We start from the raw sequence: 22,323 nt of genomic DNA on the forward strand, positions 1-22,323 counted from the left end.
GTATCCCCGCTAACCCTTTTCCCTCCAAATTTTAGGTGGTTTCTGAACATCAGGGACTTCGGGTGAAAATTGGCCTTCTTGGTTAATCCCGACCCATTTACAATTGTATTATTGTTCATTAATGTGCACTGTCCCTGTTAAAACTAAACCAAGAAAGAAAGAAAGAGAAAGAGACAAAGCCAAGTATAGGGGGCGTGGCCTAAAGGCCCCAGCCCCAAAAAAGAAGTTGGGTAGGGTGAGCTACCTACCAGCCATTCTGGGCTCCCAGCCACATGGTTGGGGCAACACTGGTGCAGGCTTTTGGGTCTTCACTGTCCTCCTCCGTCTCCTGTGGTGGGGACGGCTCCTCTTTGGACTGGCCTGCACACCTGAGAGCACCCACAGATCACTGCAGTCAGCAATCTCTCATATCTCACATCATGACTTTTCAATTTCTGATATTGCATTTGCAAAACAACTTATAGAACTTCCACTACTATTAACCCATAGCACTACTATCAATCCTCATTTCAAAATCAGAGTCTTACTGGTCATATTGACCACCGGCGACCACTACCCGTGGCTGGGGGTCTGTGAATACATGCTCGGTGAAGGGTCCTGGGGGGCCGGAGAGATCCTCAGTCTCACTGGTGACAGGCTCTGCAACTTCTGTGGCTTCGGTGGCTTCTTCAGCTGATTGTGTGGGGTGCAGCTTCCCACTGAGCGGAGGTGCCAAGGGGGCTATGGGACAGGGACACATACATAAAAGTCAAGGGAAATTGAAAACTTTTTTTTTGTACCACGACATTGCTTTTCCAGTTGGAGGTTGCAGATACATTTGCCTTTATTTAAAAATATGTATTATGTAATATGTATTATTTTTAAACAGTAAGTACTTTTTTCATGGTTGCAAGGGTCACATTCAAGGTGGTTTACTTGTCATGTACATAATAGTCTAGGGGTCCCATGTACAGTACAATGAAATGCTTAACATTAAAAGCTTAAAATTGTAAATACATGTACCATATTGACCCGAATATAAGACAACCCTCTTTATAAGACGATCCTCCCTTTTTCAAGATACTTTTTTGGAAAAATACTTTTTGAAGAAAAAATCTTGTTATTATAACAACAATTGTTTTATTTGAAAATAATTGATAAAAATGCACTAAATAAGTAGGGGCCTACTTGGTGTTTATCCTAAAAGCATGCTTGACATGTATTCAGGTGCATGACTATGGAGTGCTTTATAAACTAATAAAATAATCTTAAAATCTTTTCTAAAACTGACTGGTAGCCAGTGTAGCAATTGTAAGACTGGTGTGATGTGTTCCCTCTTTCTGGTCTTATAGTCAACGTCATCCTCGCTCGTTTTGTTGGTGCATCCTGCCTGTTTGGTCATCATTGGTGACCTCAGCGGGGCAGTGCTGCGTCCCAACCCGGCCTTACGCTCAAGGTTGTGATGGGTTGCGTCACCCTCCCTGTTTCATCCTCCTCCTCATCTGAGTGCAGAGGATGAGAGCTCTGAGGTAATTCGGTCTTCGGAACAACTACTATTATGCCACTGTCAGGCAGCCTACTGTATGACTGCGCAGCGTCTGTCTCATTGGCTGTATGATGGTATTGCACTGGCCTATGAGTCAGCAGCAGTCGAGTCACCGACTTCCATGCCCACTTTACTCGAGGGGTGGCCTCTAGGGGAGTTGGCGAGCAGGACATTTGCCTGGTGGCATCCTTCGTCGTCGCCTTCCTCATTGTCCAAGCTTATGTGTGTCATGCATCCCCAGAATCTCTCTCACAGTCTGTGCTTACCCTAGCGGTTGAACAGTCTTAGAGGAGCTTGCCAGTGGGGCTTGTCATCCTCGCTGCAGGTGCAGTGTTTAGAGGCGTAAACAAATGTCAACATGAAGTTATGCTATGTTCAGTGGTAGGAATAATTTCCATATTAAGCTTGATTGGCTTGAATGCTTTTGCGTCAGTGTCATCATACTATAATGGCATGAATCTCTGAATGTGTATTTATGTATGTTTGTTCACTTAGAGAAAGCTTTGAACACAGAGAAAGCTGCACGGGCACAGTGCACTAGTACTAAAAAAAACTGGAAAGGCAAGATTTTAGATGCTCACCTTGTCCCTTGTCCAGTATCGGAGTGTCAGTGCGTGAGGAGCAGTTGCTGCGGACGACGCTGCAGTTGGTCGCACAGCCCACCAGGGTGATCCCCGCCAGCATGCCCTCCATCCCACCAGTCTCCTCACCTCCGCCACCACCTACAACATCCCCGGGATCCAGCACTATCTCCCCAGCAGGGTAGTCACTTTCGCTGGCAGCTGCCCAAACATCCACACATGAATGCACACGTGTACACACACGCAAACACAGCACAACATAGAGTACTGTGCATGTCTTAGGCCACCTATGAAAATTATGTTTGAAGCTATTTATCTGGGCAGTAAGTGTTTATTTGCTCTTAAAAACACTATATAACATTATAATAAACACAAATAAACATGCACACAGTACTAATCACTTTCGTACACTGCTGTATACTTTTTTCAAGTAGTTCTATGGTAAATTCGTCCAAGCTTTTTGCAGGATTTGCCATAACTCTTTTGATTTTGGCTGCTTTTTGTTCTTTTCCCTGTCCAAGTGATCCCACACAGCTTCAATTATGTTGAGGTCGGGGCTCTGAGGTGGCCAACCTAATACTGTAAGCCAAATGCAGACTTCCACTTGCAAGTACAGGTGGGGGGGGGGGTCGAGGGGACTATAAGTTGGGTGGCGTTTGTGAATGCAACCGTGCATGTCCCCTCGTAGTAGCAGAATCAGTTTTTTCTCTCAATGTATTTTTCCATTGCAGAGTACATAATGTTTAATACATAAACCAGGCCAGGTCCAGCCTGGCTTATGTGCTTGGCTGGCTTGTTTCTGTTCAGGACTGGTCGAACGGAAGCTAGTCACGCCACTGAAATAGCTGTGAATTGAAATGACATGAAATAATGTCTGATAAATTAAGATAGGTCTTGTCGCCTGGACACATCAGTTCCAATGCTTCCAATTCTAAACCAGCACAATAAGAGCGGGATAGCCAGTTAGCTCATGAGCTCACAACAACTAGCAGCAGCTTCCATAACATTAATGGTAGCGGTCAGTGGCTAAAGCATTTACACTGATGATTCCTGTAACGTTAGCTTTTTTGCTGTAATTGGTTCAACTTCTGTTTCTGGACAAAGGTAAGGGATAAAAAGATTGGAGTGAAAGGATGAACGTGTGGACGTATAGTCCCATTAAGTCAACCCCACTGGGGCCTTGAACCCCCGTCTCCCGGGTGGGAGTCCTATGCTTTCACCGCTACTTTACTTGTGCAGTGGAGATTGGCAGGTTGATTTTGGTGTCCTTCTTTATTTTGGTGTGCTGGGACTACTGCCTCTTGTGGTGCCAACAGAGAAATGCAGGTCAACATTGACCGGAGGGAGGGAGGGAGGGAGGGAGGGAGGGAGGGAGGGAGGGAGGGAGGGAGGGAGGGAGGGAGGGAGGGAGGGAGGGAGTGATAACCGGACAAACGCTATTCTAGGTGCGCTGGCTTACAGCCATGCACAAAAAAAACACTTCCTCTTGTCGTAGGTGCGCTGGCTTACAGCCATGCACAAAAAAAACACTGCCTCTTGTGGTAGGTGCGCTGGCTTACAGCCACGCACAAAAACCACTGCCTCTTGTGGTAGGTGCGCTGGCTTACAGCCACGCACAAAAAACACTGCCTCTTGTGGTAGCAACATGGAACTGCAGATCAACAACCTGACAGAGGAACGGAGGGACAACCAGACATTTGCTGTCTTTGGTGCATCGCCACGCACAAAAACTATGCTTGGTGTCTCAGTATAAGTATAGTCCAGTTTACTTAGTAAACCAAGTACTTTCTACATCCTCATACAGGAGAAGTGTTTAGGTAGCACTAGCTATGTCGGTATTTCAAAATTCATATAAACATCCATCGCTGCTCTGAGTGGCAGCGTGTTTCAGCAGCTCTGTTTCTTTGACTTCCTTTGATTATTCTTCATCACTTTTTTCTACTTTTCCATCGTTTCAGCACAGTGGAGTGCTAGAATGTGCCTGTATCTTGTATTTCCCACTCATTATTGTCTTTGTTTTTACTTCCGGTTGCTATTTTTTGAGTCGCTATGTGTATAGCCTAGGCTACAAGTGAGATGACCTACTTGGGCTCAGGGCAGGAGTGGGCACTCCACCAGCTGGGACTACACCAGCAGAACTACTGTACGTGTTCACAGGCGGGGTAAGAGAGCCGGAGTGAGAGAGAGAGAAAGAAAAGAGAAAAAAAGGAGATTCAAACCCTGCCTTCCAACGACTGTCATGAGGAATGTGAGATCACTAGCCCACAAGACGGATGAACTCACAGCCCTGGTGCACAACCAATGAGAGTACGGGAAGAGCAACCTGATTTGTTTCTCAGAGACGTGGTTAAAGCGGCAATAAGCGATTTCCTACTGCTAGATTGCAGTAAGAGACTTGTTTACAAACGAAAGGCCTAAAACGTATAATATGTATGTTTAAGCACCTGGGCGGAGCAAAGTTACAGGCCGTAATTTGATTAATTGTAATTAGTTTTGACAAAATTTGAAAAAAAAACAGTTATTGCAGCTTTAAATGATAATATCCCGGACTGCGCAGTAGAATTGTAGGGCTTCATGCTGGTGTGAGCAGACATGGGACAGCAGAGCGGTAAAATGAAAAGGGGGGATCTAGCCGTCTTTGTCAATGAGAAATGGTGTAAACCTGGACACATAGCCGTGAAGGAGAGCATCTGTACTCCTGACATTGAACTGCTGGCAAAAGAAGTAAGACCACACTATCTCCCTCCCCTCGCCTCCCCTCTCCCTAGTGCCTCTCTCTCCCTCCTATCTTCTAACCAGGTCCAGTGGATGCCCCACTGTCACCAGCAGACCACCCTGAGTCCGATAGATACCCCTGTGTCTGCTGCAGATGTCGTAGCAAATTAGTTAACACACACACACGTACACACAGACATACAACAGTCCACTTCCGGCATTAGGCCTGGGCCCAGTACCCCCTTCCCCTCACCCTAACCCGGGTCCGTATCCTCTTCCTACCCCCACCCTACCCCTGACCCCTGCCTCTACCTGGACCCAGGCACACTCACACACACACAGACATACACCAGTCCTGGGCTCAGATCCCCTTCCCCTCACCCTAACCCGGGTCCGTATCCTTTTCCTACCCCGATCCCACCCTTGACCCCTGCCTCTATCTGGGCCCAGGCACATTCATGCACACACAGACATACACCAGTGTTTGCCATGTCTCTCCTATGATGTTATTAGCCTCTCTTACTCTGAAAATGTAATTTAATGTTATTTATTGCTCTATAAATGTTCTTAGCCGGTAGACAAACATACTCCAGGAGCTTGCTCGATCGCCTCGTTTAGAGGGGTCAGGGAAGAATTTTTACAGCTCACTTATCTGGCCCCCGGGTGATTACTGTTTTTTTGCTTCCCTCTGGAATATGTAGGGGTTGGATGTCTGCCCACCTCCCTTGTTCTCTGTGAAGCGCATTGTGTTGCCTCTGGGTATGAAATGCGCTATACAAATAAAGCTTTGATTGATTGATTGATTGATCTCCCTCACAAATTCTCGCATGCAATTGTCATTCTTGTCTACATTCCACCATTGGCAGTGTCTGCATGCGTCTGTGACGTCATCCACGCCACAGTCGTGGGTCTGCAAACAAAACATCCCAGTGCCTTCATGATTATCAAATAGCCCAAGTTTGACATTTTAAAAACCTGAAATTGTCAGGCCTAGCCCTGACCTCACCTCACCGCTACATAAAAGTATGACAATTCTGCCTCCGCCACTGCCTTGTTTGCTGGGAATGAAGGCATTCACACACGCACACTCAATCATCCATTCCTGTTTGCTTGTTCATAAATACCCGCTGATGCATTGTCTTGCCCTACCCTATCGATGTGCAATGATGCAATTATCAAAAACAAGGAAGTGGTTAGTCTGTTCTATTGTTTGGAAATTATAGCAAGATTTGCGAAGATACTGGGAAACATTTCGGAATATTATTTTGGAAAATGAGGATTACCAAGTGGAAATATTGTTGAAACGAAGACTCCATGAGCCACAGACCCGACTGACTGCTAACTGTGTTACAGTACAGTATGTGCATATTTTCAAAGGCTGGATAAATTCTCAAGAAGATGAGGTCTGTGTCTGGCACCTAGTTCAGAAGGTAGAGTGGTCGGCTGAGGATTGCAAGGTCCCCGATTTGAACCCATCTCCCGGCATTGTGCCGAAGTGTCCTTGAGCAAGAAACTGAACCCCAAAATTGCTAACAGTATGTGCAGCATGGTGGCGTAGTACCTAGTACTGTCACCTCGCAGCCAGAAGGTCTCCTGGCCTTTCTGTGTGGAGTTTGCATGTTCTCCCATGTTTGCAAGGGTTTCCTCCCAAAGAAACCAATACGAAAAACATGATGCAGAACAGATGCTCTTCAGTCCAGTCCCTGACAAAGACCTGGGCTGAGTTTCCCAGAGGCATCGTAGCGCTACGTTCATAGTAAGCTACGGCGTTCATCGTAGCGCTACGGTGAACGTAGCACTACAATGCCTCTGGCCGACTGCGCACTTGTACCTGGTCCCTGGGCGTCATGAACGATGGCTGCCCACTGCTCCTGGCTGCCCCAAGAGGAAGACAGCTTGGATGGGAGAAAAGCCTTTAATTTAAAAGGTACCTCCGTTGTCAACCTGCCACTTCCTTTGAGCGCCACACAAGGGTTTACATCCAGGTTAGGCTACTCTGCACAAGCTGTGTTATGGACTTCCCTTACCCTAGACATTCCATCAGGGAGGTCGTAACACTTGTAAAGACTCCAAACAAGTAAGGATCGCCAGAAAAACTAAACTCCTCCTTAAAGTCAGACATGTCTCTTTGGAATGTGGCCATTTCAACTTGTGTTGACGGTAAGAGAATAGTCCACTCTTCTGTTCGTTATTTTTGTGAAGAAAATAGTGCTGACTTATGTTTTGCTCTACCTCCTTATTTACAGAGAGGGTCATATAGGTCTGAGCAAACAAATGGGTTCAACGGTAGCTGGACTTGAAAAATGTTGGTATAAAAACTCAAATGAGCCCCCGACACACATTTGATTTGGGGGCACTGTGGAGTGTTTTCTTTGGTGAGTTTTCTTTGAATGCTAGCCAATTCAGCCTGTTTGGAAGTGCAAGTTGGAAGTGCGTTTATTCTGAACTGCATGCCCGATTTTCAAAACTGCGGTAGGGATTCGAAAGCAACTATGGCATGTTTCACTTGTTGTCTTTGATGCGTTGGTCGCGCGCCCTGCTTGGCCCCCACATTGCTGCCTGCAGCTATATTTTTATATAGTGTTTTATGAGCAAATAAACAGCATACTGCCTAGATAAATAGTTACAAAAAATGTTCTTGGGTAGCCTAAGACTTTTGCACAGTAGCCTACTGTATATACCACCAATAAATACCATCCAGAAATATACAGTATACATATTATACCATCCCTATACCAATCTCTGTAGGTTCAGGTCAGCACACACTAACCTGGCACGCTGGATATGCAGAGCACATGGGCGTTGCAGACATTGAACTGATCCACCAGTGAACCTGGCTGATTAGCATCAATGATGACCACCTTACTAGCAGAGTGGGTACTAGTCAGGATCCACACTCGGCTACTCATGGTGTCTGTCTCATGGAGTTCCTTAGACTTGGAGGAGGAGCAGGAAAGTAGAAGTAAGAAACAAAAAAGACAGGACCCAGTTTAGGGCTGGGTTGCACCAACATGGATTAAATTAATCCTGGTTAAGACTTAATCTAGGTTTAGTAAATCTAGGTTTAAACTGCTCTATAATTAATCAGAGATGTGTTGCACATCTTAATCCACCATGATGGATTCTGACGAAATGTCAACAATTGTCTATTTTGTCTATGCACCTATGGATCCATTGAGTGTGTTAGTGGCGACAGGCAATATCTCGAGAGTTCACCGTTTGATGAAACTTTGATATCAGCTGTTGTATATGATCATAAATAACCTTATAACATGGCTTATAATATCTGTTTCTGATAAAGCTCACCCAAAAAATTCCAAACGGTTAATGGTTAACCTATCCATGGTTATTCGTCTATACTGTAGGCCTCTCTGATAAAAAGAGAAGAGGCTTTGCACTGGCTAAGTGCCTTCGCCACTCCAAAATTAGGAGTGCCTTTTGAATACAATAATTTGGAAAGACCAGCCTCCTTATGTGAGATGCTGTGAATACAGGCCCAGTTGTGTATGTGTTGCAGCCATACCTTCCTCTTCTCTGGGGAGCTGTGGTTGCTCCTGCTGTCTCCTCCCTCCTCCTCTGTGGCCAGAGGGTCTGTGGTGTTGGTTGTCAGAGCCGCCACAGCCCCCTGACTGCAGGCTTTCCACCCTGTCAGATCCACCCCTGCCGCACACCACAGCTACAAACACACACACACACACACACACACACACAAATTAAAACATATGCACATTTGCAAAAAATAATATAGGTGTATTTGGACCAATGAAAATTCTGTTCTATTCTGTCACGTTCACCAACCACACCTCAGTAATAAGAAATTATCAATATACTGATACTTGATTTGATTGCTGTTGACTGATATCTACAATCACCTGCTCTATCTAGAATGGTGGTTTCATATTTCCATTAAAAGGCTGCATTGGATGACAGTAGCTAAGTCAAGATAGCTAAAAATGAGAAAATACTCAGATTGATAGATAAATAGATGGAGGGATGGATACATGGATGGATGAATGGATACTTTTGATCCCCAGGGGGAAATTGTGGGAATTGTTGAAAATGCTGCTTCCTAACCCCCCTTAAAGTGGTAATCTCGAAGATTACCACTTTAAAAGAGCACATTAGTGTTAGCTGCTCTGCATTGGCTTCTGGTAACATTTAGAGTTGATTTTAAGGTCCTCATCCTTATATACAAAGCCTTTAATGGGCGAGGACCAAGCTACATTGCTAACTCCCTTGTCAACTATGTGTCTTCAATAACACTGCGATCATCCACTGCTGGTTTACTAGAAATCCCCAGCAACAGTCGGACAAAGATCGGGAGTGCAGCCGTTGTCAATTATGGCCCAAATCTAAAGAACACAATATCTAATGGCTGCCTGCAGGGCCGGCCCTAGCATTTCAGCAGCTCTAGGCGAGATTTGTTGCCGGGGGGGGGGGGGGGGGGGGGGGGTGCTGCTGCGCGATTTGTTGAGGGGGGGGGGGGGTGCTGCTGCGCGATTTGTTAACGGGGGAGGCGCCCGGCGCTGGGCGGAGGCGCCGCATCGCATTGCGAAGCGTAATAGAGACAGTAGGGATTACGGAATGAAATTATTTTAATAAAAATAAAAAATAATTTATTTTTTTTGGTGCTCCTTGGCCAGGCGCCCCTTCGCCATTTGGCGCCCTAGGCGACCGCCTATTTCGCCTATGCCTCGGGCCGGCCCTGGCTACCTGTATCAGGGAAGCCAGCTCTCTCTCCAGTACAATTAATTGGAATATATTAAGTATTCTAATTACGAGTCTGATGGAACGGTGCAGACTGGGTCACACCTAACCAAGGTTTTACCAAGATTTAGAAGAAATTCCATTTTAACTTTTATTATTTTATTTTTTCAGAGTGCAATCAACATTTACCAGGATTCAAATATCCATCCATCCATTTATCCAAACTTTGACCACAGAGCGCATACAAAACAAACATTTCTGAACGCAATGGCCCATATCATTGACACTAGGCTATATAATTCACAGTTCACACACAACAGATGATCTTCCTAGCGTTCTTCTTATCATTGTCCCATGAACCCAAAACTCCATTATCCAAATTCCTATTTTGACTTTTATGTAGGGCCGATCCACGATTTGTTCTGCCGTGAGAAAGCGTTGAAGCCTGGCTTGAATGACACACACGTCTTTCCCTCTAGTAAGCCTATCATTGCACAAAAATAATGAAGCCTATTCGTCCGTTTACAGAAAGCAAAAGATACAGACTGAATCTGTCCATAACGAAAAATCTCCAATCTCATCCCAAGCAACTGTAACATTTCATATCATTATCTGGTCCATTATTGTAATTCACCCCAAATTTAAAATAAAATGAAATTAATTGATGCCCGGAATTATATTGTAGGCCTAGGCTAGTTATATGGGTTTTTTTATAGGCTAAAACACACCATTGGGTTATTCGGTTCAGTCACATTCAGACTCACAATCAGTCAGTATGCCTACAATAACTGATGCAACAGGTGCCATAATATTAATATTAGGCCTGTAATTGGCTATTGCTGTTCACACTGATCGTTGCCCATGTCACACTGGCAGATGTGTGCTGATGAAATGAAACATGTTATAAAAAATCTGAATGCCTGCGACGGCTCAAAGATGGAATCAGTAACCCTCAGATTGCGTCTCTAAGCATGTCATATTAAACGAGCGTCAGAGACGACGTGTGCCCCTGAGTTGGCAACGACTGGAGGATTTCGTCTCCGATCTCAAAAACTGGTTGGTGACAGGTTTTTCAGCAATGTAGTGTTGCATTTGAGGTTTCAGATTTTTCACATAGTGTGAAATGGACATTAATGTATATGAACAAGCTTGAGATTACTTTGGAAGGTAATTCAATGAAAATGTGCATGTCAGCTGTTATCAATCGGTTGAGTGATTTTAAGTGATGAAGGGAAGGAAGTATGTTAGTATTTTAAGGCAGGGAAGGTATCCCTTGTGTTTACCTTCCTGTTGGGGTCCTTCTCCACTAGAGGGCGACAGTATACTGGAACAGGAACATTCTTCATGCGGTTGTCCTCCTTCTCATTTGTTGCCTGTAGAGTTAGGTAGAGTTAAGGTCAACAGATGGACAAAGCCTCTGATCAATTTCCTGTTCAAGGATCTCCAACAGCACAACTGTGTCATCGATCCAAACCCCAAGACTCAGTTCAATTAAGCCTGTGTTCATGCAGATGAGTCTAATCCTACTTTCTCCCTTGATTATTAAAATTTAATTTTCTGGACCTCGAGGGGTCTTTATTTGGCCACGCGTGACACACACACAAACAAACACAGGTGAGTGAGGGCAACACAGCACACACAACACACACACATCTTTGGTGGTCGCTGGTGGAAATTGTTCCCTGCTTTTCCTCCATCCAAGCTGTCCTCTTCCAGGGGCAGCCAGGGACAGTGGGCAGCCATCATTCATGGCTCCCTGGGGAACAAGTCCAAGTGCTCACTCCAGGTCTGAAGAGCATCTGCTCTTCTGCTTGTTTTTCATATTGGGTTATTTTGGGAGGAAACCCTTGCAAACACTAGGAGAACATAGAGAAAGGCCCAGAAAGGCCCTGAGACCTTCTTGCTGTGAGGCGACTGTATTAGGTACTATGTCACCGTGCCACACTTGAGCGATTTTGGGTTCAGTGTCCTACTCAAGGACACTTTGACACAATCCCGGGAGCTGGGATCGAAACAGGGACCCCAGCCAGCCGCTTTACTGCCCGAGCTACGTGTCACAACAGCTAGAGAAGTTTTCTAAATAAGATTGTGTCCACCGTGTGTGTGTGAGGGGGGAGGGGCGGGGGTGTTTGTTTGCATGCATGCTTGTCTCTGTCTTTGCAGGTATTGGTGGACAGCATAGCTAAAGCAGGTTCTCCAGATACATCTCTCTGTTAAACCAGGGTAGGTTGAGACAGAGGTCAAAGGCAGGTCACAGTAAAACTGGCAGGTGTGCATAAAGCAACGATGCTATGTGCACACCTGTAGGGTGGCTCTCAAGCCTAGTTGGGTCCTCAGTGGCTAGAACAATTGACCACATAGAACGTATCTCAGAAGACATGGTGCATACATCACCACATCCCTGAGCAATAGCTTGTATGCAGTAAAGTTGTGTTAGCCTAAAAGAATTGTGAAGTTGAATGAATTAGAAATTGATTAGTATTATTAGCTATTAATTCGTAATATAAACAGTCAACATTTTAGTACAGAGGTGTAGTAATATATAGGGTAACTGTAAATCACAAGATTAAAAGCAAGCAATTTGCAAGCAATTTGTGAGACACAATTGAGGTGTGTGTGTGCGTCTGTGTGTGCTTTTCTGTACATGTATGCATTTGGTTATGCAAATGGAGGTCAAAATCATGTCCCGACACACTATCAAACTATCAAATCATGATAAATCTCAAGAAATATGAATTTCTTATAGTAAACTAAACACTGCACACACATCATATGGTATCATGTTCACAAATATAAAATATTCAAGCAAGTTTCAAGTGTAAAAAATGCACTTCTCTCTCTGCTACTATACTTGTTTTTTGCTAGGTGTCTGTTGCTTTCTATGGGGCAAGGCTTTGGGAGCAAGTTAGAAGGGGAGAGTCAGAGAGATGCATGCTGGGGCTATGTCGGTCTCACTTGCCTGTTGCCTCTTCAGTGGCCCCTCAGGAGTGCTGTCCAGCTGAGTACCCGTCTGTGGGAGACAGAGTTAGAGCCACCCTATGACCATCCCTACCACATCCCTGAATGTGTTCTGATCCAGGAGGGGCAATGATTTTCACAAAAGAACCACAAGAGATTGGTTTTGTTGTTGTGGGACACCTCTAAAAACAGGGATACTTCATAAATAGACCACATAGACATGAAACTAAATATTGCAGAACCCGACCCCCCCCCCCCACACACACACACGCGGCTCCAATCTGAGGGGGCGCCACATAGCCGCCCACACACAGCCGCTCATTCACCTCCATTCATTTGGACTTGTTTAATCCATTGTCGTTGTCCCTGACCCAGAAGCTGTTGCTGCAGCTGTCCGTGACCCCCCCATAGCTGTCCCTGACCTTAAAGCCGTCCTTGGCCCTGCTCCCTGTTATGTTCTGCCCTGCACCCTGTGTTGTCACTCGTCTCACCCCACCCTGGTCCCAGTTCCCTCTAATCACTCTAGTCCCCTCAAGTCACTTCTAGTCCTGGTTCCCCAGCCCTAGCTCCAGCCCCAGTTCCCCAGCCCTACTCCTGGTTTCCCATTCCCAAGCCCCAGTCCTTCCAGCTCTAGTCCTCCCAGTTTCAGTCCTCACTCCAGTGCCAGTTCCTTGTCTTGACTGTTGCGTTCCCTGTACCTGCCCTTAATTTTATTAATTTAATATTCCCCTTGGCCTGCACTTGGGTCCTACCTCTCCTGCCTGTGCAATCCTGAAACATGCCTGTTTGTCCCTGATCATGTCCGTCTCCAAGTCCTCCAGTGGGCCCATGTCTCCCAGTTCACCTGCCATCTGGGAGTCAGCTGCACTCTAACCCTCCTCAGGAGAAGTTTCTGGTGGCCCTCCATGGCTAAGGATACTAGGGAGTACATCCAGGCCTGCACGGTGTGCACGGAGCAAGGCCTCGCACCAGCCTGCCTCTGGTCTACTACGTCCCCTGACGGTTCCTAGTTGGCCGTGGAGCCACATCTGCTTGGATTTTGTGACCGGACTACCCAGGGTGACACTACCATACTGACTATAGTTGATCATTTTTCCAAGTCTGTCCATTTCGTGCACCTGCCGATCTTCTGGTGACCCACATAGTCCGGCTCCATGGCATCCCTGCTGACATTGTTTTGTGACCGGGGTTCGCAGTTTACGTCCCAGGTACAGTATGGAGGGAGTTTTGTCGGGCGATTGGGGCTTCGGTGAGTCTATCCTCGGGCTACTATCCTCTGACTAATGGGCAAGCCGAGCGAGCCAACCAATACCTGGGTAAAGCACTACGCTTAGTCACTGGTCGTAATCCCACTACTGGAGCCAGCATCTCCCCTGGGTGGATAGGTATGCCTATAACTCCCGTCCTAGCTCCTCCACTGATCTGTCCCTGATTCAATGCTCCCTAGGGTATCTACCGCCTTTTTTCCCTGAGTAGGAAGAAGAGCTCGCCGTACCCTCGGTCCAGTTCCATATCCACCTCTGCCACAAGGTGTGGAGGGATCCCCGAGCCACTATTCTCCGTTCCACCCATCAGAGCCAGCACCAGGCTGACCACCATCGGACCCCGGCTCCTGTCTACCAACCCGGCCTGATGGTATGGCTCTCCTTCAAGGATATCCCCCTGCAAACTGCATCACGTAAGCTCACGCCTTGCTACATTGGTCCCTATGAGATTGACAGTGTGATTAACCTGTCTGCCATCAGACTGCGGGAGGCGCCCGTACAGGGTGGGGTCCTGTCACGGCTCCGCCGCACCTGCCTCGCCAGTCCACTTCCCCTGACCCTGCCTCTGTCTCTGCCTCTGAGCCTGTCCCTGCCTCTGAGCCTGTCTCTGTCCCTGAAGATGAACCCCCAAACACCTCCCGGAGGGTGCAGAGGGAACTGCTCGCTCATCAGCAGTGGACCCGAGCAGGATGCGCTCTCAACCAACACCTGCCGTTCATCCCGGTGATTTCGCTTTTTCCTAACCAGCCACCGAGATCCCGCACCTGCAGCTCATCAACCTCAAGGTTAAGAAGCCGCTCCATACACTAGTCTGCGCCAGATCGTTGACTAACCCAGTGGGTAAACGCAACTCTAGCCCTATATTGATAGTTGTCTGTGACTGTCTGCCTTACATAGTCTCTCCCTCTGCGTCAGGAAGGACCTCGTTCTGCCCAGCCTGACGCCTCGTCTTTGCCTTGTCTGCCTCTCTCCTGCCTGGACCGCCTGCCCCGCCCACTCTGCCTCGCCCAACCTGGACCTCCCAAGCTCAGCCTGCCTGTTCACCTGGCTCCCCCATCCCTCAATAAAAAACCCTCTTGCCGATGGTGTCTTCTTTTGAGTTCTAGACAATAGCTGCAACAATTATGGGGCATTGTGTGTTAAATTTTGAGAAAAATCAAGAATTTAATCCATTTTGGAATAAGGCTATAACATAACAGAATGTGGAAAAAGTGAAGGGATATGAATACTTTCTGCATGCACTGTATCCATCTATTTCTCCATTGTGTAACAAATGCATTTAAAAAAAAAAAAAAAATCATAGTATGATATAGGAACATAGGCTTTCTATTTTTATTGGCAAAATTGAATAATAGCCTGCAAAAAACATCACTTGAGAGTTCTATACGTTAGACAGGTAGAAGCAATGCATTTTTTAACACAGTAAGTGCCGTCATCGTCCATAAGACCTTGCTACCAGCTTTGTTGGCAGAGCTAGGGCATGCACAAGTAACTTGATGCAAGAGAAATGACACAGACAGGCCACCTATGGGCATGGCAGTGTGATGGTTGGACATACAAATAACCTAGCCATACACTATCACTATACTGTACTACTTTAAAGTTGCAGTATGCAGTTTGGCTCAGAAGCACAGTTATTTTTTTGCAATTCTCATTACATCCCAATAGGAATCAATAAATAAAATGCTCTGACACTAAAATCAAATAAATACGTAATGGTGGGGAAGTCACAGGACTGTAATAAGTGTGTCCAATCATTTGGAGTTGCCAACTTGAAATGATTGGATGGCTTATCTGCCTGTCAACCTACGGTACCTGCCTAGCGAGTGTCATTTGTTTTCCCCCAGTTTGGAGGAGTAGCTTTAGAGGAAGGCCTGAAGGGAGTGTCGGGAATTTTGTTGGTTGCATTTTCCTAAATGTTTCAAAAAAGAATTGTAAGTCTAACTGGAAATCACAAACCACATACAGTACAGCACCTTTAATCTATCTAACATTATTGAACTACCTAAACAATTAAGAACCATCTAATCTATTCAGTGAAATACAACGACTATACCTAATAATTGTACCCACAATGCACATAACCTCTATACTAACCTATGAGTATTATAGTATTAGTATTATATTAGAAATATAATATTATATTATATCCTACCATGTTGAACAAGAACCAGACAAGCAAAGAAGCTCATCAAGCTCTTAACTTGGAAAGTAGGATTTGGAAAGTAGAAGGGCCCCTGAGTAGAATGAACTATCATTTTACAGAAATAGTATTGTATGTACAAAGCAATATGTATTGGCTATGGGAAAAAAATAACTGTGCACTCCCAGTGGTGGGTTCTGATAATGTTGTGGGACGGACTAACGAACGAACGAACACACAGAGACTGTTTTAATAGCCCAGCCTTCATCGGATGGGGGACAATGATAATGAATACAGATTTGTTTGTGAAATGTACAAATAACAACAGATAACAACTGCACAGTAAACAGTTGTCCCTCACCAATGATGTATCACCACTTTGTGTCAATGAAGTATTGGAAGCGTGTTTACTAAGTGTAAACATTTAGGAGAAATTTGCAGGTTTATTCTAATGGTAATACATTGATGTAGCCTACACAGCGGAAACACAAGAATAAATCCCACAAAGTTGCAAGAGAAAACAATATCAACACTAAATGGTGATGCTGGTAAATGGACTGCACTTATATGTCGCTTTTATCCAAATTGCTTTAAAATTGCTTTACAATGGCCTCTCATTCACCCATTCACACTCACATTCACACACCAATGGCGGCAGCTGTCAGGCAAGGTGCTAGCCTGCTCATTGGGAGCAATTTGGGGTTCAGTGCCTTGCCCAAGGACACTTCAACATGTGGACAGGAGGAGCCGGGATTAAACCACTGACCCTACAATCACTGAACAACCCGCTCTACCTCCTGAGCCACTACCACTATATCTTGTCTTGTCACCTCTAATTATTGTCACTGACACAAAACAATTTAGAAAGTTAAATCAACCACAAAGACTGCTCACGGTACATCATTGTTGTTTATGAGCACCTGGGTTTGACACAACTGGCGTTAGCCGATCGGCTAACCATTGTTAGTGTTGTGACAGCCTCCCATTCACATGCCTTAACAGCCAAGAACAACTGGGTCTAAGTTAATTAATATAGCTTCTTTAAATGTACCCTATTAGCTAGCTAGACACAGCAGCTAACCAACCAATAACTAGGTTGCCTCCTTATTTTAACTCTAAGTTTGGCTGGACATGTTGTAGTACTACAATGGCTTTAGATAGTGGGAAAGGGACACAAAGTACAGTTCTCAAAAGTACTCATCATGTATTCGATTCAGATACATGCACCAGGAAACTCTAAACTGCAGTATGTGCACGGGAGTACAGAACCTGATGGTAAAGAGACCTTTGGTCATGGCTGTCTGGAGGTTGGACATATACTGTACATGACCTAGCCATAGGTACCACTAGTCTACTCTAATCTCCCCAGCATTATCAAACTACCGTTACGTGCAATCCCAGGCTAGTTATGATTTCAAATCCCATAATTTGTGTATAAATGTTTATTAATGGATCTGTAGTTATGCCAGTAATCCCTTGGAGGAGCTATTGAGTCGAGCTGTGCCTTAGTGGGAGTGGCCAGTAGTTTAAGAGGACAATGTATCAGGTGATGAGGGACGCAAGCACGAGACGCAGGTGGCGTCACCAGGGAAGCAGCAGTAGAGAGGGTGTGTGGCCCCCACGAGGATGCAGGGATTTTGACTGCTCCAAATGCAGAAAGGATTTGGGCTGCTTTCTGCCCCGGGGATTGTATTACAGATCTTTCTGAAAGAGCTGCTTTTAAACCCGACTTGAATGAATGAGAGAGAGAGAGAGAGAGAGAGAGAGAGAGAGAGAGAGAGAGAGACTGGGCTAGCCGCCGCCGCCGCCGCCGAGCTCGTGGCATCGGGCAGAGAAATGCCAGATAGGACATCGAACCCAGTAAGACATGCCTCTCTCTCCTGTTCCTACCTGTATGGGTATGTGTCGGCTAATATAGGTTTGATGTAACTGTGCTCCGTAGAGGGTACGGAGGTCCTAGAGTTATATAATATTATTATAATATTAGGTGATGTAGATAGTCGGTGGGACCCGCTGCCACATGGTGCGGTTATACTACCTAAAGAAGAACCATCTCATCTATCCTGTGAAATACGACTATCAATAAATGTACCCACAATGCACCTAACCTCTTCAACCTATGAGAAGCCTACTGTAACATGTAGTACACCAAGTACCAAACACATAAGTAAGCTCCTCAAGCTCTGAACTCTGTGGATTTGGAAAGTAGAAGGGCCCCTGGATTTGGAAAATAGAATGGACTATACTTTTACTGAGACACAAAGTATATAGCCTAGTTTTTTTGTGTACAAGCAAAATGTATTGGCAATGAATTGGTGGGTACCTGTTTGAAGCGAGGTGGCACACTCCAGCCGCAGGCCTGCATGATACCATCATCGCGCCGCATGTGCTCGCGGACCTGCCGGTACTGCTCCCGGCGCTGCTCCCGGCGGGCAGACAGCGCAGAGTCGCTGAGGAGAGACGCAACACCGTTACTGGCCAGTCTAGAACAGGAGGAACAGAGAGAAGCGGAAGCTTGAGTGGCCAGCCAACAGTGAAAAAAATAAGAGATTTTCAGAAAGAGAGCGAGAGAGAGGGAGAGAGGGAGATGCATGAGCTTCAGCAGCGGTTGCCACCAAACCTGGTGCTGGAGAGCTACAGAACTTAGTAAATAGCATAAGCAGCACACAGCCAAGCATGATGAACTTGATTAAGTATTTTCTGTTCAGAAGTTTGGAGCTCATAATATGTTCTTTTCTTATCATTGTTGATGAAAAAGGTGTTAGTGCTTGGCTCACTGAAGCAAAAACCTCCACATCCTGTAGCCCTCCAAGACTAGGGGTGGCTAAAGCATGAGAACATGATGGGAGAGGCTTGTCTTTAAACCTCATACACACACTTTTGTACACTCTCTTAAAATGGCCATATCTACAGATTAAAATGGATCTGGGTTATAACCTACAAAATGAAAACACTCTTTATTGACGAGACCTAGAAAGAATTTATAACTGATGGCTCCTCATCACCAACTTGCTAATTACAGTAGTATGTTTGCATTCATAATATATTACACAGGTGTTGTAAACATGTTTGCTTAAGTCAAGTAATCCACATATTGTGAATATAAGTGAATAATAGACTTGGTTTTAAGCCAAAATGTGTGCATATGTGAGAACATGAAAGCGAGAGAGTGTGAGTGAGAGTGTGTGTGAGAGAGAGAGAGAGATAGAGAGAGAGAGAGAAAAAAATAGAGGAGAGAGAGGTTTGTGTTTGTCTTAACAGCCTCAAGAACATGAGTCGGACAGACACTCATAGCCAGCAAGAGGAGAGAGTGAGCAGCAATGTCCGCTAAAAACTAGCAAGTATACTCAGGGTCGGCACTTGGCATTGCGCCATCCAACTTACAGTAAGAAGCAAAAAAAATAGGCAGGGCAGACATGCACCTTTGCGGGCACTTGTGAGTGTTACCGGTACATTTTCATGGTGGGTGCATGGCCTACACTTACGTATACAGCCATACCTATTATCTTTTTGCCTTTTACAAATGTTAAGAACACTCAGATTGATTCATAATGGTGTAGAATGTAGACTATATGTTACATAAATATTGTAAACGTGTAAAAGAAATGGGTCTCTGCATTTTAATTTTGACAGCAAAGATGAAAGGAAAAAAAGAGATAAGAAGGTGGTAAATTGAGGAAGTGGTTAGTTTTTCTCACTCCTCAGGGAAGAATTCAAGGGTTCGGTTGGATGTGGAGATCTGGCACATGGTGTGGCTGCGGCGTTGTGGGAAGCCGGCTGGTGAGGGTGACTTATAGTGGATGTTGACGCTGTAGTACGGCCGCTTAACCGGTGGCGGGCTGGCCGAAGAGCTGAAGAGACGGGCAAAGCTGTAGAGGAGGAGGAGAGGAGAGAGGGACGACAGGGACAGACGATCACAGAGCTGAATAACTAGCTAAAGGGAACAAAAGCCCATTCCAGTCTTTTACCTTAAAGTCGGACTGAAATGTGAAATACTGTCTCACTATCTGAGGTGGTCCCAGTAGCCAGATCACCTCTTAATGCAAACGCTGTTGCTCTGTGTAATTTGGTGACTATATTGATGCGCACTTTGTGAAGTAAGATACATCTGTTACAGAAATATGTTTGTATGCACATTGATTTTCTTATTTGAAAGGGGGTAACAATTTAGAATAACTATTCCTTATACATATAGTTAATGGATCATTCACAAACTGTTAGTTAATGAGTTATTAATGGCTTGTTAAATGTTTGTTAATAGTTGGTTAATGATTTACAACTATCCCTTATACATAGTTAATAGATCATTCACAGACTAGTTAATGGGTTAGTAATTACTTATTACATGTTTAATAGTTGCTTAATGATTTAAAACTATGCCTTATAAGTTGTTATAGATCCTGCACTGAGCTATTGGTACACTACTTACTAATGACTTAAGTATTTGTTAACAGTTGATCCACCTACAGCTGGCCCCATCTGGCCTTCCATCAGGGGACCAATCTAAACACAAATTAATAAATGTTTAGAAGTGAGTAACAAATCATTATTTAAAGGTTAGTTGATATATTTGTTAAGACCATATCAATACTTTATAGAACTAATTGGGACAATATTCTTAAATTGAAACTATTCCAAATTTGCCAATGTTCACAAAGGTTGTATTAGTAAATTGGTAACTAATTATCATCAAATCATTTGTAAAAGATCAGTTAATATACACTGCTAAAAATTTTTTTAACACTTAATCATCACATCCAGCCCTCAATGGGTTAATGATTTTGGTTTCCATTGACCATTCTTACATCATTTTGTTCTTGACAAATCATGCAATGTAATCAATGAAAAAATTCATTTCAATATTTTGTTAATTGAGATCCACAATGATGATTGACGTTAAGTGTTCTCTTAATTTCTTTGAGAAATGTATTTGATAATACCATGTTCATGAGTTATAGACCTTTTGGGATATTATTCTTAAGTTCTATTCCTCATTTACTATCACTAGTGCACAGTGTCTGTTGAGCCGTTGTGCTTCTTCTGCACGTTCTATCTACTGTATCTTTGAGCTTACTACCAGGCCTACACCAGGTTGCCAGTCTTTGAGTTCACTGCACTTAGAAGACCGCATGAACTGGGTGAAATTTAATGGTGTTCTACTCCCACTTAAGTTTGTGAGTGGTGGTGCAGCTGTTTCTGAGCCATGCTGTGGCAGGGGCAAAATGTATAATGAGCAATATCTGTATATAAAAGGATCTTGATTATCTATGAGAATTATTTCTGGCTGAAAAGCTTGCCTTATTATAATTGCTCCCTCATCTACTCGATCTGCTAGGAATGGCGCATTGATGAACTGTCTTTTCATCGGGTAGAATTAAATATGTTCAGACTCTTAGCCAGCTAACTTTAAGTTAGCCTGCCAGCAAGCAAGTTTGTGATGTTGGACATGTTGCCCTGGTAACAGCTGGCTAAACTTTAAGCTCGCTTCAGAAAACGGAAAACCCTGTGTTTATCCCAAGTTATCCTGATAGTTAGCCGAACAGGCCCCAGGACCGAGTGTGAAGAGGCCTATGTCTTGGCTGAAGAGATATTGTGGAGACCAAAAGATCGGATCGTAGGTCGCAAAGTGCAGGTGGAGAAAATACAAGTTGCTACCTGTTACTGAACTGCACTGAGCCCCTTTAAGAATATAGGTGAGACACTCCAACATAGACCACAATGTATTAGATCCTAGGTTGATTAAAGGTGAGTGAAGGGAAAGGGAACTTTTGCCACTGTTCTGTGTTACAGTATGACTGTATGGTTCAAGTATCAACTTACAACTGCCAGATGGTAGATTTCTTTTTCTCCTGCATCTGTGGGCTCTCCCTGGATGCCCTGAGTAGACAAAAATAACATAAATGGAAAAAGAAAGTGACGTACTAGCGAGCTAGTAAGCACTAAAGTAAGTGAACACTTTTGAGTCAGTGATTGAAAGAAAGTACAGTAGGTAGGTAGGATAGTGTGTGTGTGTGTGTGTGTGTGTGTGTGTGTGTGTGTGTGTGTGTGTGTGTGTGTGTGTGTGTGTGTGAGAGAGAGAGAGAGAGAGAGAGAGAGTGTGTAGGAGTGAGTGTGAAGATGTGATCAAACCTCTCCCATGATAGGCAAGAGATAATGAATGACATTGCAATGGTTAGGCAGTCTTACGTGGTCCTTTTCACTATCTTTTTGTTAACTGTCTTTTTGCTAACTTTAGGCTAAGACAGACTAACAGACAAAAAAGTTAAAATAAAAAAAATCCCATATCATACCCTTTCACCTTCCCAACGTGTATTTTAGCGAATCACGATGCATTTCATTGGTCACGTGTCATGAAAGTGATGACGGCATCAAAAACAACCTCAACGTCTCATCTGGTCTTAGAGGAGAATGTTCGTTTTTGATGCCCCG

General features: G+C 44.6%; 1 protein-coding gene across 2 annotated transcripts in view; it reads right to left on the minus strand.

Annotated features, from left to right (window-relative positions):
* Positions 1 to 22,323, minus strand: part of mapk8ip3 (mitogen-activated protein kinase 8 interacting protein 3) — an 80,025-nt gene that overhangs the window by 19,767 nt on the left and 37,935 nt on the right. For both annotated transcript variants that reach the window (XM_084438841.1, XM_084438840.1), the window contains exons 14-23: positions 21,715 to 21,771; positions 19,593 to 19,763; positions 18,218 to 18,377; positions 12,488 to 12,538; positions 10,812 to 10,901; positions 8,345 to 8,497; positions 7,592 to 7,757; positions 2,107 to 2,307; positions 528 to 720; positions 249 to 368 (exon numbers count right to left, since the gene is read on the minus strand). In XM_084438841.1, the coding sequence (XP_084294967.1) occupies positions 249 to 368; positions 528 to 720; positions 2,107 to 2,307; positions 7,592 to 7,757; positions 8,345 to 8,497; positions 10,812 to 10,901; positions 12,488 to 12,538; positions 18,218 to 18,377; positions 19,593 to 19,763; positions 21,715 to 21,771 (1,362 nt within the window). The remainder of the gene's footprint in view (positions 1 to 248; positions 369 to 527; positions 721 to 2,106; positions 2,308 to 7,591; positions 7,758 to 8,344; positions 8,498 to 10,811; positions 10,902 to 12,487; positions 12,539 to 18,217; positions 18,378 to 19,592; positions 19,764 to 21,714; positions 21,772 to 22,323) is intronic.

This window comes from Borostomias antarcticus (genome assembly GCF_949987555.1).
Source record: "Borostomias antarcticus genome assembly, chromosome: 5".
NCBI classification, from domain to species: domain Eukaryota; kingdom Metazoa; phylum Chordata; class Actinopteri; order Stomiiformes; family Stomiidae; genus Borostomias; species Borostomias antarcticus.